The sequence below is a fragment of the Alligator sinensis genome, unplaced genomic scaffold (genome assembly GCF_000455745.1).
Source record: "Alligator sinensis unplaced genomic scaffold, ASM45574v1 scaffold876_1, whole genome shotgun sequence".
In the NCBI taxonomy this organism is placed as follows: domain Eukaryota; kingdom Metazoa; phylum Chordata; order Crocodylia; family Alligatoridae; genus Alligator; species Alligator sinensis.
Window position 1 is genome coordinate 248,140 of NW_005841938.1, and position 15,996 is coordinate 264,135.

The 15,996-nt window shown below is 47.5% G+C and overlaps 1 protein-coding gene and 1 long non-coding RNA gene across 2 annotated transcripts in view; one reads left to right on the forward strand and one right to left on the reverse strand.

Annotated features, from left to right (window-relative positions):
- Positions 1–9,982, forward strand: part of LOC112549599 (CMRF35-like molecule 6) — a 10,907-nt gene extending 925 nt beyond the window's left edge. The window contains exons 2-7 of the mRNA XM_025199146.1: positions 235–591; positions 1,995–2,130; positions 4,822–4,937; positions 5,810–5,853; positions 7,902–8,057; positions 8,842–9,982. Coding sequence (XP_025054931.1) covers positions 235–591; positions 1,995–2,130; positions 4,822–4,937; positions 5,810–5,853; positions 7,902–8,057; positions 8,842–9,003 — 971 coding nt within the window. The 3' untranslated portion in view covers positions 9,004–9,982. The remainder of the gene's footprint in view (positions 1–234; positions 592–1,994; positions 2,131–4,821; positions 4,938–5,809; positions 5,854–7,901; positions 8,058–8,841) is intronic.
- The window catches only part of LOC112549600, a 38,147-nt gene that overhangs the window by 2,489 nt on the left and 19,662 nt on the right, over positions 1–15,996 (reverse strand). The window contains exon 2 of the long non-coding RNA XR_003093091.1: positions 14,624–14,724. This is a non-coding gene — a long non-coding RNA (uncharacterized LOC112549600). The remainder of the gene's footprint in view (positions 1–14,623; positions 14,725–15,996) is intronic.

Consider the following 15,996-nt stretch of genomic DNA (forward strand, 5'->3'; position numbering starts at 1 on the left):
CTTTCCCTGCACGCACTGAGAGGAGGAGATTATTTGAGGGGTTTTTCCCCCTCCTGCAGAGGCTGCGTTGCCCTTTTGGGGATGCTGTGGCTCAGGGAGGCTGGGCAGGAGACCCCAGACCTCTCTGCACTTCCTGCTCCACTGGGCTCGCACGTCAAGGGCTCCGGTGATGCTTCTGTTACCAGGGGGCTGCAGGATTGTATACTTGCTCTGCATGAAAATGACTCCTTGTAGCTCTGTGTCCTCCAGGTTGCGTGGCAGTGACAGGCCCCCGGACGGTGACGGGCCCTGAAGGTGGGTCGGTGTCCGTGACATGCGGGTATGACAAGGGCTATGAGAAGAATGGGAAGTTCTGGTGTAGAGAAGGATCTTCCTACCGCTGTTCTAATGGGGAGCACATCCTGGAGACCAACGGGTCGGAGGCCAAGGTCCAAAAGGGCCGCTTCTCCCTCCAGGACAACCACAGCCTGCGCACGTTCACGGTTACCATGGAGCACCTGACCAAGGCAGATGCTGGCACCTACCACTGCGGGGTGGCGAGGACTGCACTGCCTGATCTCAGGCACGCTGTGAAGGTGATCGTGTCCCCAGGTAACTGCCTTCCCTGCTTCCCCAAGTGATGACAAGGGTGTGGATACCTGGCGGCTTGGGATCCTGTGCCCCTCTCTAATGCACACAGGGAATCCCCCTTTCATGGGCCGTGGGGCACTGCAGGGGACTGGCCAGGCAATCTCATGAGTACTGTGGATGCTTCATGGAGGGGACGAGCCCTGCCATGGGCAGCCCCTATCCCGCCGGCATGCCGTCCAGCATCTGGGACTCTCTAACTCGTTGCATGCTGTGGTCCCACAATCTCACTCAGTGTGATGAGGGTGGAGCTGTCATTGCTGCCTGAAGTTTCCCAATGAGGAAAACGGGCTGAGTGGAGAGGTGAAGGAGTTGTCAGGGGTGGTTTTGTGTCTCAGGGCTAAGCACCCTGCTTTCAGGACTGCAGATGCTTGGAGGAGAGAGGCCTGGTAGCTTCAAGGAGAGGCTTAGTGTTGTGTAGGGACCGGTCCCCCCTCTGTGCCCTTCCACGTGGTTTGCAGTGAACTGTGCATACATTGGCCCTGCTCTTTAGCTGCCAGATGAATGATCGATCACACTGTCCTAAAAGAACATCATTGCTGGAAGCGGCACTACCAACAGAGCCGGCATCTTGCATACCGTCGCATTAGGGCCGCCTACTGCAGATGCTGCCCACAAGGGACAGTAGTACAGGGGCACGGAGGTACCACGGGCAATGTCTTTCTTTTCCAGACAGGATGGCTCTGCCTCACTCAGATCCTGATTCAGAGAGTCCCCAATGCACCAGTAACAGATTACGCAGCAGGAAGGAAAAAACCTTCTAAAAATCTTGCAGATCCTGGCAATTTTTATCAGCAGAAGCTTTTCTCTTCTTCCCCCCGTCACCGTCTCTGGCTAGTCCCCCACAGCAACAAAGAGGCAAGGGGGAAAAGAGAAGAGCAGGAGAAAAACAGACTGATTACATTGCTGCAGTTGCAATGGCTGGCTGACATTTTCCACTCTGCTTCTGGGATGCATTGCTTGGGGGTGGGGTGGGGAAGAAATGTAGCTTTAAATCAGCTTTAGTCTTACAGATGTGGGCATTGTCAGTGCCACTTAAAGCAGAGACTGCTCTAGTTTACCAGGACCAGGGACCAGCAGAGGATCCCTATCGCTTTAGGAAGTACAGAGGCTCCCCCACCTGCCCCCAGGCACACCTTGGCATACCTCCATGCCAGGCTTTGCAGTGTGGGCTTGGCAGTGGCAGCCTGTGTAGTTCTGACAGGTTCTTCTGGCTCATATGTGCCATGGGAGCAGCATATGGGGGTTTCTGCAGCGGGGAGACGCCTTCCTTTGCATTTGCTGTGGCTAAAACCTCATTGAGCACACAGCAGCATTTTACACCAGAGAGGCTGAAAGATTTTCTAAATCCCTCTTTTTATCTGCAGTTCTTCCTACCTCTAGCTCAACAACCAGTTCATCATCAGCAAGAGAGTCCACAGCTTCTACTTCCTCCAAGGAATCTACTCCTACATGGGAAGGTACTTCACAGGGCCAATCCACCACCAACTCTGCCACACAGAGGTGAGTGCCAGCAGCACCCCCAGTTCAGGGCTCTATGGGCACTTCTTTCCCTGGAAGCAATGGCTGAGCCTGGGTTTCTGTACCCCAGGCAATGCCTTAACAGGCCAGCATCCTGCTGCCCACCATGCTCAGAGAAAATAATCACAGCTCAATTCTGCCTCTACATGACACCTCTGATCTGTAAAACCTCATCATGAAGACCTGCTATGCTCTCTGTCAGACCTCAGCTACCTCCACTGCATTCCTTGAAAAATAAGCTATAGCTAGGATGTGGTTCTGGAGGAGCTAAATCCCAGGGAAGAGTCATTGCACCTGGAACAAGTTATTTCTCACTGTAACAGCGATCTCTGTCCCTTCCCAGGAGCTCAGTGGGATTGCTTACATGCTCCAAGGTGTGTGTTTAGTTCAGCTTGGACTTATATTGCTGCAACCCACATAACTGCAGAAAAAACAAGTGACTGAACCTAGCCACAAGTTTCGTTCTTCCTCATTCCTTTTGCAGCCCTACTGCCCATTTTCTCTACTTGAAGCACCACGACTAAAGACACCAGCATGCATTCATGCAAATGACTTGCTCCACATGACTGTTCTTATGGACATCTATAGCCTCATCTATGCTAACCATTGCCAACATGGAGGGGAAGACTAACTGGTGCAGAATAAGCTGAGAGTAGAGGCAGGCTGCAATATTTAGACGCTCTATATGTAAAAATTAAGTAATATAGAAAGCATGTTACCTTTTCTACAATGGTTTTACTTGCTGTCTGAGCTTTGCGGGGCTTGAAAGAGGAAAGAAGACCATCTGGTTTCATTTTTCCTTCCAGTCAGTTAGACTGTGGCCCATGCAGTAGTTCACATATGTGACTAAGGGCCCCTCCACACATTATACGTATGCCACAATTAAGGTGCTAATTGCAGCACCAATGGATAAGATGTTACTTGTACACCCAATTTAAGGTGGCTTAAATGGCAACCAGCCATAAAAATGTTCCATAAATAATGCAGAACAGTTTTACAGCTGGTTTGGGCAGCACCTTAAACTGGACATATGGCATGTCCAGGGCTGGTGCCAACAATCAGCTGATTATCAGTTCCTACCATGCTGGGGTCTGCAAATAGCCTTGGCCTGAACCCAGGGCTGGAGCTAACAACCAGCTGATCCCAGGCTCTGTGGGCTCCCAGGACTGACCCGAGGTTCCCCCTGATCTGGGGTCTGATCCGGGATCTCAAAGTCATACCTCCTGCCATGTATGTGTGGCACATGCATGTGTGGCATGGCAGAAGGCACGGTGGTCCTTCTGGGATTGGGGATCAGATCCCATCGCACGTTTAAGTGAAGGTGTGTCGGGGCCAAAGAATTTCAGCACCCTGAACAAGAGGGTTGCAAGCAGAATCCTTATTTGTCTAGACTGACTTTAAATCAGTTCACAGAAACTTCTCCCTTGGTCTCAAATTCTTGTGAAACGTTATGTGTCTACATTTTGGACCTGATTTGGCCACCGCTGCTCCTTTAACTCCAGGAAGGTTTTTATTGTCTATAATTCAAGTCTGCTATAACTCCAGGGTCAGTTGCCTTATATAAAAAGGTAGGCATCTGCCTAAACGTTTGCATGACTAGAACCTGCATTTCCAAAGCATTAGCAAAAAATAGCCACAAGTAGATAACAGTGCATTCCAACTGGCCTCAGCATAGCGACGGCTGATCGCTGCTGATCTAAAGAGCATAAAAGACCAAAGCAAACCAGACAAATTTCCTGAGTGGTTATGAGCCAATATAATACTGCACATGAAAAATGATATAAGTTACATGAACTGACTGTATCAGAAGGAGGTGGGTCATGATGCAAATCCTGCCCTAGCGTTTCCTCGACTGTCCTCCCTCCCTCCAGATCAGCTGTGAAATTTTGGGCCGCTGGAATGGAGGGAGGCAGCTGAGTGTCACCAAACCACCCAAGACAAACCAGACAACGCCTTAAGGTGTCTACAGCCTGCTAAGACCACACAGGACAGAAAATGTGAACTGCCTCATAATAAAAGTGCAGGTCCAGGGAGCATGGGTTACAGTAAATGTGGAGATCAGTATCTCAATAGTGATATCAAACAGCAATATTCAGCAAGGGTGTCACCGGGTGTTACCCTGTGACACATATTGCTGTTAGATGTGCAAACATGATTCACAAGACGCACCAAGAGATTTCAGATAGGAATCCATAGTCTGCTGACTTGTGGTCTTTCTGAGTTCTTTGCATCAGAAAAACCACTGTATTTTTCTGTAGTCAAAAAAAAAAGAGTGAAAACTAAAAGCTGTTATTTTCTGAGTGTTGCTTCAAGTCTAAAATGGATGAGAACCACCGATCTACTTTTCTCCTTCACTTCACGATGCTAGATCAGTTGTGGTCTTGCTCCCCTATGCCCTCCTCTGGCTGTAGCGCCTCAGTTTATGATTATGTGGCACGATGTGATGGACCATACCTGCAAGACCTTTGCTCTACGGATTGGATCATGCAGCAGGTTACTTGGATTCGCAATGTGATGCATGTGTCAAACTCATTTTACAGGTGACCTCAACCAGACTAAATTTGGACTAGTACATCCTGCTGTCCCCCCTGTGCCAGTTGCCCTACAGTCACTGCTTGTTGAATCGGTGATTGTAGGAAAGGGTATTCAAAGAGAATCTCTCCTTTCTTCCAGTTCTGCCTCGGATCAGAAAATAATCTTCTATGTCCTGATACCCTGCATCGCGCTGGTCCTCATTTTGTTCTTAGTCGCTACTCTGATGTTGGTCAGGGCATCCAGAAAGAAGAAAAGTGAGTGAAACTGTGTCTGCAGGGAAGATACTGGCTTCTGGATCTTGTATCCATGTCTGTTGCTGCAGCTCTAACTGCCTTTCACACTTCCCTGACCTCCAAAATCCAGATCTCCACTAAGTCACATCTCTGCACCTGGCTGACAGCATCTGTAGAAAGAGCTTTTATGCAATACGGGAGAGACCCATGTGCAACACTGTCCAAAGGTGTGCACATATTTCCTTTAATCACATTTGTTTTCAACTGCTTGTGGGAGCTGGTCTCTAGGGGAGTATGTTCATGTTCCATACACCTTGCTCCATCTAGAGCCCACTCTTACGATACTACTGCCTGTGAAGTCAGGTGCTCCTTATGGCTGGCTAGAGTCTGCTCCTAAATTTTTTACCTTCCAGCAATTCCTTTCTTTTTATTCAGAGTCCCTGCACTGGAGTGTGGCTTCAGAGCCTTGTACAATAGAATAAGCCTGTGTAATATAACAGTGCATTTTCATGGGGGAAGGATTTTGCTGGCACAAAAAGGTCATTTAAAATGAAATTTCCTGTTGATTGGATTTATATGGACATTGTAGAGTCATCCAAGCCTGGTTCAGTTCCATTGGCTACATCTTCACTGACTAATGAAGGTATTGAGATGAATTCAAAGGGAAGTGCCTGGGAAGCACTGGGCAGTTAACAATCAGCAGAAGGCTAGATCTGGATTGGTACTAGTATTTTTGTTTCCATGAATTGGGTTTGTGTTTCTTCTGAAAGGCAGGTAGAGCTCAGCCCTATGATTTGGACCTCTGTACTTACTACAGCAACATTTGTCTTCCTGCTTGCAGCTATGACTTTGTTTTAATTGTGCCTATTTTTCATTTCATTCAACTCTTCCAGGAGCTTCTGTGCAGCAGGACAAGAAAATCAACCTAGCAAATATGGTGAGGCACGGTATAGTCCATCCTTGTACCATCCACTGGTAATAGGGGGGACCTAATGTCACAGATTGAACTGGACAAATAACGCAGTGAATGTTCTTTCAGTCTCAAATTCCTACATCCACTTGCTCCAACCATGGTCCTGTCCCTTTAGTGTTTGCTTTTTGCAGATATGCCACAGCACAAGCTTACTAGCAGGAACGTTCAATTGAACCAGGAGTTTTAAGTGAATATTGCAGAATATTCACAAAAAGCAAACGTTTACTTCGCAGTGTAGAGTATTCTTCCCAAGAAACACTTCCTAGGGTTGGGCTCATCCAAGCAGGGTGTAGAAACATATCACATGACCCACTTGGTCAATCAAAAGAGCTCAGATCAGAACTTGGAACAAATTGTTCATGGATAAGCAAGAGTCAGGTACCAAAACTCCTCATCAGCTACTTACTAATGGTTTTATTTTTATTTTTTTCAAAGCTGATCTATTCAGAAAAGGGGTGTCAAGGTAATCAGATAAATGGCTCAGGTGGAGTTTTTACACCTTGCTCTAGTTACAGGTTTGTTTGCCCCCTGCCATGATCCTGCAACAACAGTGGACATGAAATATTGCAGTGAGATACTCTGGTGAGATAGGGAAGGCATCTGCTTTTGTGCTGACCAAGGTAGAATTCCTCGGATTCACTTCCCTGATGTTTGTGAGCAAGATCCAGACTAAAGTGATCTACAATCACCATTGTAGTGTCTTTGCTTTAGGAAAGTGGTCTGTCAGACACCTTCCTAAAGAACTTGTTCCAGGGGGTCCGTTTACAGGCACCAACAGGGGCTCTTTTTGTGAGAGATGTCAAGAGGATTGGTGTTCAAGAGGGACTGACTTAAGATTCAAACTTTATTCAGCTGCATTAGAGCAGTCTCACCTCCAGGAAGCAGAAATGGGGAAGCTCTACATCCACTCAGGAAACAAATGGGCTTTGCAGAGAGCCATTGGTGACAGGAACTGCAAAATGCAGACAAAAAGCATGTTACGTTATTGTGAAGTAGTGACCGGCACACGCAGTGATTGTGCGACTGGTCGTGTGCCTGCAGGCTGCTACCTGGTTAGTTAGCAGTTATGGATCCTGTTAGCAGATATGGATCCTAAACATTAGTTAGAATCCAACATCTGCTTAGTTAGCAGATATGGATCCTAACTACTTCCAGTTTAATAATTTCCTATGTGACACATCAAGCGTTTTCCTGAAGGCCAGATAGATTAGACCCAGATTAGAGCTGTAACCCTTTATCCTGTTTTATCACTGCTGCAGTGTGGTTGGGGCTTATCTGTGCGTCTTTCTGCTGTAGTTAACAAGAAATAGGGTACTTGGAAAATGCAAACAGCTTGAGCTCCGTTCCGCACGCCACTGAATTTTCCAAACTGCAGAATGGGTGTAACTTCCTGTCTCATTTGCATGAGCATTTATAGCAATTATGTATGCAAACAGGCACGCGCACATGCAAACGTCTGTCCCATGATATGTGTGAGCAAGCACGGTACTTCAAGCAGAAATTCAGGCCAGAATCTCATGTGCTACCATTTATCAGTTCCTACAAGTGGAGGGATTTTTTTTTTCTGAGGGAACTAACATTTTCCGAGGGAACTAACTACTGAAAATCAAGACTGCCCGGCAAGCCAATCAAAACACAGTGATGCGCAGACAGCCAGAAATGCCCATTCCCTATAGGAAGACCACATTTGTTTCAGTTAGGTGGATACAACTGCATGCATCTCTCCAAAGTCCTCCTTACACTTGACCCTACCTGAAGGTTTCTTGTACCCATGTCTCCAGTCATTCACAGGGTGTCACTCCAAAGAACAGCCCATAGCACACTATAATATAAACACTCCTGTCTTTCTCTGGGTCACCTTCAGCTGTGAATCACACTCATTAGGGGGACTGTCTCATGAGAAAAGCCCCTTATTTCCAGCTCCACAACCATCCCAAGAGCATCCCTTTCAGCCTGAGTGAGATGGATCCCATTGTCTACCTGGTGCTGAGCTCATCTCATCCTTGTTTCAGGCAGCCGAGAACAGCCCAGCAGATCTCAGCACAGAGTATGAATTTGTGCATCCTCACGTCACCACTAACCAGACAGGACTCTACAGCAATGTCGGGACCCCTTCTGCCTCACTGAACCCTGACACCAGCTACCAGGAAGTCCCATCCCATCATCAGGTAGGAAAAAAGCACAGCAAAATGCTCAGGGTTGCAGCTGTTTTGTGGATGTGCACTTAGAGCTAAACTCTGAAAAAAGTGGAGAACTCACTTCCCTCCCACCCTGTCCTCTTGACTTAAAATAAAGCACTTGCCTCATTTAAACCTGAACTCAAATATAAAATCATTCCTCCAGCCTTTGCTTCTGTGCAGTCCCTTGCAATCAAGTGGAGCTGTCTGCAGGGTAATGACTGCAGGCAAGACCATGGTGCAGGAGGCAGTCTTGTACTGGTTATGGGGTAGGCTAGATGCATAAATGAGTGTTTCTTACAGGATTCACCCTTGCCCCTCTGCTTTCAGTTTAAAGATCCAGAAAGCATAAACCTCCCACTCTGCTCAGCTACTCAGACTAATGCAGCAGTGCCCAGCAATATAAAGCACCATAGCAGCATGGAAAGTAGGGCTAGAAGGGATTTCAAGGGTCATCTCATCCAATCCCCCCAAGACAGGCAAGAGCATCCCTATCCAAATCCATTGTCTAACCTATTAGCAACACCACACAGTCAACTACAGACACAACCATAAAGCAGAATGCCCTAACCTGCCACAGGTAAAGCTGGGGGGGCAATGGCTGCCAATTTTTTAGATGTTTCAGGGATCTGTACCTTCTCAACAGATCCCCCCGCACAGTCACCCAGTTAAAGGCCCTGCATCTTGCAGGGCCGAAGCTGCTCAATAGCAGACCCCAGGAATCCACTTGCTTATCCTCCTTGACCAATGATATATTCTTTATTGATTTTTGCAGGATTCAGAAAATAGAGAAGAGATTTTTTATGTCACCATGCAAGCATCCAGTCCAGAGCAGCAGCCCATCTACTGCAACATGGAGCCATTCCCCAAAGCAACCCACCCAGCCAGTCCCCCCGGGGAACTCCTGTATGCTGTTGTGAATAAGAAGAAAAAATAAGCTTGGGCCGGGAGACAGTGGGTTTGCAGATTCCCCTGCTTTGTTTCTACCTGGGAAACTTCACAGGAACAAATTCGAGAAGCAATTCTGACCTGGACCAATATCAGCAACCACTGTAGGAAGACTGCCTATGGACTCTGGCAGTTGAGTCTCCATGGGTTTGTAAGCTGGACAAGCAGCTGGCTGGAGCAAAACAGCTGAAATTATGTGTTAAGGGGTTTCAAACTGGCAACTACTGAGATTACAGACAACAAAATTACACAAGAGGATATTCAGGAGGACAAGGAGCTTGTGCCAGTATACAAAATGGGAGCTAAGAGCAAGAGGACACTGAAATGGTATTTGCATTTGGCAGTCCACTAGAAACTCCAGGTTCGATCATTTCATAGAATATGGACAATGGGCCCTGCAGCTAGGACATCATGGCTTATGTTTTTTACCAAATTTCTAGCTGTATTTTTTTCTGGTCCAAGGAACTTCCTGTTGCAGACCGGAAAAGACCCAAGAGGTGGCCGTCACAGTCACTGCTTTCTCCTGATAGACAAAGTGACATCTTCTCAGCCCTAATCCCACAAGCAAAACTACGTCCTGCAGAGTTCTGAGGCTACAACTATCATGCTGGTACATCTAGGGATTTGAGAGGTCTGATAATAAATGTTTTGGGTGATGAATGAAAGGAACTGAGGGTGGAGTGTCTTCCACCTCCAGGAACAGTATGCTCGTCCCCACCTCTGAGATAAAGGACAGAAGAAATGGATGCAGGTATCAGGGATATGGAAAAGAAAGACAGCTCATATTCCCCTGATTACCCTTGTGATTAAATCCTCCATGATCTGGAATCAAATCAAGTCATTTACAACATAGTTTCCATGGAACTAAACCTGGAACTAGTTGGACACAAGTGCTCATCTTCCAAGGAGAGAGAAACAAAAGTGCTTGGGGAAATGGGACTTTATGGTGTATTTGTGTTTGTCAGTAAGGCAAGAATTAATAAGATTTCCTATTTTAAACACTGTTTTTGTCCGTGTATAACTTTGCCAAGCTTTATCCATTTGGTCTGAAATCTTCCTTCTGGCTCTCTAATTCAGACCGATTTATTTTTGAAGATTTCTTACAAAACAGTCCAGCTGCTCTCAAAGTGAAGCAGAAGGGACATATCCTCTTCTTCCGTGCTTAAAAATCTGAGTATTTTTTGTTCAGAATATAGAAAACAAAAAGCTGGGAGGAGTCTTCTTGATCACTGAGTCCAATCCCTATTCCTGTGGACTGCCATATGGTATGCCACTCAACCCTTTTCAATAACTTACAAATCTCCATCATAAAAACCAGTCCACTTTCTTGCCCCCACTACCTGCTTTAAAGGCAGTTTCTGAACCTAATTACTCTGGAGAATAGAAACTTTTTTCTAATTTCCAACCATAACTGATTCCTGCCCACTTGAGACATATTTGTTCTTGTGACAGACATTGGCCTTTCATTTAAACAGCTCTTCTCCCTCCCTGGTTTTTCCCCTCCTGATATATTTGGCAGTGGTGTCCCCCTTCATTCTTAAATAAGATACATTCTCCATTCCCCTGATCATCCAAGCAGCCCTTCACTAGATCCATCCAAGCTGAATTCATTTTTCCTGAACACAGAGGACCAGAGCTGGACATAGTATCTGTAGATAAGGTCTCTCCAATGCCAGGTACAATGACATTAATACTTCCATATGTCCACGGGAAATGATTCACCAGGACTCTACTAGGATCACATTTGCCTTTTCAAAGTTACAACTCATTAGTCATTATTTCATAATCAAAAAATACACCCAGGTCTTTCTGATCCTGGGTCACTTACACCTTGCCCCATTAAATAAAGTCTACCTGTCCCTACCTTCTACTGTTACCTTTGATCCCATTTCCATGACTCCAATCATCAAGGTTCTCCAGTTCTTCCAAGCCCGCCAGCTGTCGGGGAGATCGGTGCAGGGGCTTCTGGGTTCTGGGGCCTTGCACCTCTAGCTGCTGACAGGCAAAACTTGTGTCATGGGTGCTTGTGCAACTGTGTCTTGGGGCATGGGGGGGTGTGGGGGGGGGGGGGGGGGGGGGAAACTACTGCAGGCCTGGCTGCTAGGATACTGTGTTACCAATCAATCATGATTCACTCAGGGACCAGCTCGATACACAGTAGCTACCTAATGTAATGAGTTAATGAGCAAAGATTAACACTTACAAAACCACAGACTAAGGAGAGGAAATAATGAATACAGACAATCAACTGCCCCAAGACAGAGACAGTCAGTTGCACAAGCACCCATGTCATGAGTTTTCTCTGTCAGCAGCTAGAGGTGCAGGGCTCCAGAACCCTTGCACCGATCTCCTTGAGAGCTAGCAGGCTTTGTGGCCACATCAAGGGCTAGCAGCCAGGCCTGCAGCTGTCACCCCGCTGCACTTTAACGCCCACAGTGTCATCCATGTCATGAGTTTTGCTTGTCTGCAGATTGAGGTACAGTTTCCCCCAAACCCCTGCACCTATCTCCTTGACAGCTGGCAGGCTTTGTGGCCTCCACAGGGGCTAGCATCCCTGCAGTTTTCACCCCTCTGCACCTTAACACACAAAGGGTCATCTATGTCATAAGTTTTACTTGTCAGCAGCTTGAGGTGCAGTTTCCCCCAACCCCCCAAATCTGTCTCCTTGAAACTTGGCAGGCTTTGTGGCCTCACCAGGGGCCACCACCCCTGAAGTTTTGACCCCGCTGTGGCTTAGCACATACTCATGACATGAGTTTTGCTTTAAAAATTTAGGTGTGCAGTTTCCCCCAAGCCCCTGTACCTATCTCCTTGAATTTTGGCAGACATCGTGCTCCTAGCAGAGGCTACCAATCCTGCAAGTTTCATCTAAATCAGACAAAAAATAACAAAGTTATTGATATTTCATTGATTCCCCGTTATACCCTATGGCTGAATCGCTGAATCGGCTCCAAACCTTCAGAGCCGATTCAGCCGAATCAAAGTGGGAAACCGATTCGGAGCTCCGAATCAAATTGCTGGCATCCAAATTGGCTGAATCTGAACCTGAATCAAATAGTTCCCTATTCGCACAGGCCTACTTATTACCTCGTCACATTGGCGACTCATGTTCATTTTTGCATCGACTGTGACTCCGAGGTCCCTTTCCACTGCTGTGCTACATGGAATGGTACTTCCCAGTCTATAGGTGTATTGGTGATATTTCTCCCCAAGTGCACCGTTTGGCACTTATCTTTGTTAAATTGCATCCTGTTCTGATCTGCCCACTTCCCCAGTCTATCTAAATCCGCCTGAATTCGCCCCCTATCCTCTAGTGTGTTTACTATATCACATAGTTTGGTGCCGTCTGCGAATTTGGACAGAGTGCTTTCTACACCCTCATCCAGATCGCTGATGAAGATATTGAACAGTACTGGTCCAAGGACCAAGCCTGGGGGAACACCACTGCCCACATCTCTCCAGGTAGAAATGAACCCATCCACCACCGCTCTCCGAGTGCATCCCATAAGCCAGTTTTCCACCTGCCTGACTGTGAAAAAGTCCATGTCACAGCTACTCAGTTTGCTTGTAAGAATTGGGTGCGACACTGTGTCAAAAGCCTTTTTCAAATCCAAGTAAATAACATCTACCTCTACTCCTGCATCTAAGCACTTTGTGACTTTGTCATAAAAAGAGACCAGGTGAGCCAGGCAGGATCCACCTGCTATAAACCCATGCTGGTTGCCCCTTAACGTTGTATCGCCCATTGGCCCCCCACAAATGTGATCCTTAATGATTTTTTCTAAAGTCTTGCCAAGAATAGAGGTGAGGCTAACCAACCTATAATTACCCAGGTCCTCCTTCCTCCCCTTCCTGAAAATAGGGACCACATTGCCCCTTTTCCCGTCATCTGGGACCTGCCCTGAGCGCCACGAGCTCTCAAACAGTTGCACCAGTGGTTTCACTATGACTTCGGCTAATTCCTTTATTATCCTTGGGTGAAGATCATCGGGGCCTGCTGACTTAAATACGTCCAACCCCTCCAAGTGCCCCTTCACTAGGTCAGCGGTAACCGTTGGTGGATTGGTATCTCTCTCACGCCAGACTAAAGTCTCATTGGGAGGTGTGTTTTTATCCATGTCCAGGAACAGAGATGCAAAGAAAGCGTTTAAATGCTCAGCTTTGTCCATCCTATCTGTTCTGAGTTGCCCTAGTCCAGGCTTGTCCAACATACGGCCCATGGGCCGCCATGAGGCCCTCCAAGCTGTTTTCTGAGGCCCACGGTGCTGCGATGGGAAATGAAAGTAAACACTGTACTTTTGTTTCAGGGGGGGTGATGTGAAACCGCTTCCTTTGAGCTCTTTGAATATGGCTCGCCGGCCCACTGGGTGATAAAAAGTTCATGATCCAGCCCCACATTCAAAAAGGTTGGACACCCCTGCCCTAGTCCATCAGGTAGCAGCCCTATGCTACCCTGCACCTTCTTCTTGCTCCCTATGTACTTAAAGAAGGACTTTTTGTTACCCTTAATCTTTGTTGCCAGCCTGATTTCTGTTTCTACTTTGGCCGTCTTCACTGCTTCCCTGCAAGTGTGAGCCAAGCAGGTTCCTCCTTGGTGGCTGCCCCCTGCTTCCACCACCTGTAAGCCTCTCTTTTCCCCTCTGGCCCTCCTGGATTTCCCTGCTCAGACAAGAGGGTTTCTTGGCTCTTTTGCCTCCCTTTATGTGTACTGGGATGGTACCCTTTGTGCCTGCAGGATCAGTCCCTTGAGGAACTCCCACCCTTCCTGGACTCCCAACTCACCGATGCTATTACCCCTCAGTCCCACTCTAACTACTCTCCTGAGCTCGTTGAGGTTGGCCTTCCAGAAGTCTAGCACTTCTCCCCTACTAGTTATCTTTCCCACCTTATGTCAGATAGTGAATCCTATCAACAGGTGGTCACTATCTCCTAGGTTACCCTGTACCTACAGATCCCCCACCAACTCCTCCCCTGTGGCCAGCACCAAGTCGAGTAAGGCATTTCTTCTAGTGAGACTGCATACCTCCTGTGTTAGGTGCAGGTCCTGTATGCTGGTTAGGAACCTGCGTGAATGGGCAAACCTGGCTGACTGCTCCTCCCAGCAGATGTCCGGGTAATTTAAGTGACCCATGACAACCAGGTCCTTTGAGCGTACTGCCCTGGAGAGCTGTCTCGAGAATTCAAGGTCTAACTCTTCCCCCTGGTGTGGGGGTCTGTAGTAGACCCCCACTACCAAGTCCCTAGCACCCCTACCCCCTTGTAATCTGACCCACAGGACTTCAATCTGCCCTTCTTCTGTCCCCATCTTTATTATGGAAGATGTATAATGCTCCTTAACATATAGAGCAACATTCCCCGCTCCCTTTTTTCCCCAGTCTGTCCTGCCTGTATAGCCTGTAGCCCTCAATGCCCACTGCCCAATCATGGGTAGGGTCCCACCACGTTTCTGTTAGCCCAACCAGGTCAAAATTATTGTCTGCAAGCAGGATTGCAAGTTCCTCCTGCTTATTCCCCATATTCCTAGCATTAGTATAAAGACACTTAAGTCATCCAATAGGTGCCCCTAGTACTCCCCTATCATGATGCTTAGTGGGCCTCTTAGTACTTACCTGGTCTATTCCAGCAGTCAGGTCGTGGCTTGTCCTTCCTGGTTTCACCCTATCTTCGACATCCTTGTCCTCCAACAAAGCTAGTTTAAAGCTCTGCCAACCTGTAAGGGAACAAAAGCAACCATGAAAGGACTCAAACCCTCAGGCTTCTGATCTAAAGTCAGATGCCTTATCCATTAGGCCACATGCTTCAGGAGACACCTGTGGAGTAGGACCACACTACAGGCTCTTCCCAGCCCTCTTCATTCAGCGCCACCTCTTTCCACCACCCCCAGGGCAGAAAGACACCCAGGCTTGAGGGGAGCTGCCCAGCCACTCCCTGGGCTGGAACTTTCCCAGGTTCCCAAACTAGGGTTGCCATCCCTCCAGGATTGCCCTGGCATCTCCAGGAATTAGCTATAATTTCTAGGAGATGGCTGAGAGTCAACCGGGAGAAAAATGATAGTGCATTCATTAAAATAAATATTAAATGTTGAATCCAATTTATACAGTAGTCCAGTGGGGTTTTTTAAATGTAATAATAACGTGCACTTACCTTCCTGAGTACAGCATAGTGGATCCAGGGCTGGCCCACAATTTTTAGGGGCCCCCTGCAAGAAATAGTTTTGGGCCCCCTGCCCTGAAGAAGCCAGCGGTGGAGGGGCAGGGGGGTGGTGAGCAGCTGGATGTAGGGGGCCCCTTAGCTGCAGAGCCCCTTGCAGCCACTGGTTTCACAGGATAGGATGGGCCGGCCCTGAGTAGATTAGTCATTAATGTCATTACATCATATGCTGAAACTCCTGAAATAGATTCAACCAGAGTTGGCAACCCTACCCCAAACTGAGTTTTGAATCTTGAATGCCCTACTGGGGATAATCCTGGACTACAAGTATGGTGTCCTGATGGACAAAACATCAGGACACCATACAAAATTGCTGGTATTTCCTAGTAGGGTGTCACTGCTGGGACAACCTTCTTCAACCATTCAGGCAGAGCTCCACATAGCACACTCAGGCGGTAAGTGCCCTTCAAACTGACGGTTACAGATCTTTACAAAAAAGACTTGACATTTGGCAGACTGTGGCCTTCAAACCAAGGATTTGCTTTTTGCTGCTCCTGGGAAAGTCTGACCACAGCCATACAGGGTATAAACCTACAAAAAAAATTGTGCTTCAGCACTTTTTTAAAGTCCTTTTTTAAATACATAGGGAGTAAAAAGAAGGCCCCGGGTAATGTGGGGCCCTTGCAGGACGAGACGGGGAATCTGGTTGTCACACCAGACGACAAAGCCAACATATTTAATGATTTCTTTGCCTCTGTCTTCCTCAGTAAGGACCAGAACTGCCACCTCCCTGCTAGGCCCCCATCGGGCCCCGAGGGAGGCACACCTGAGC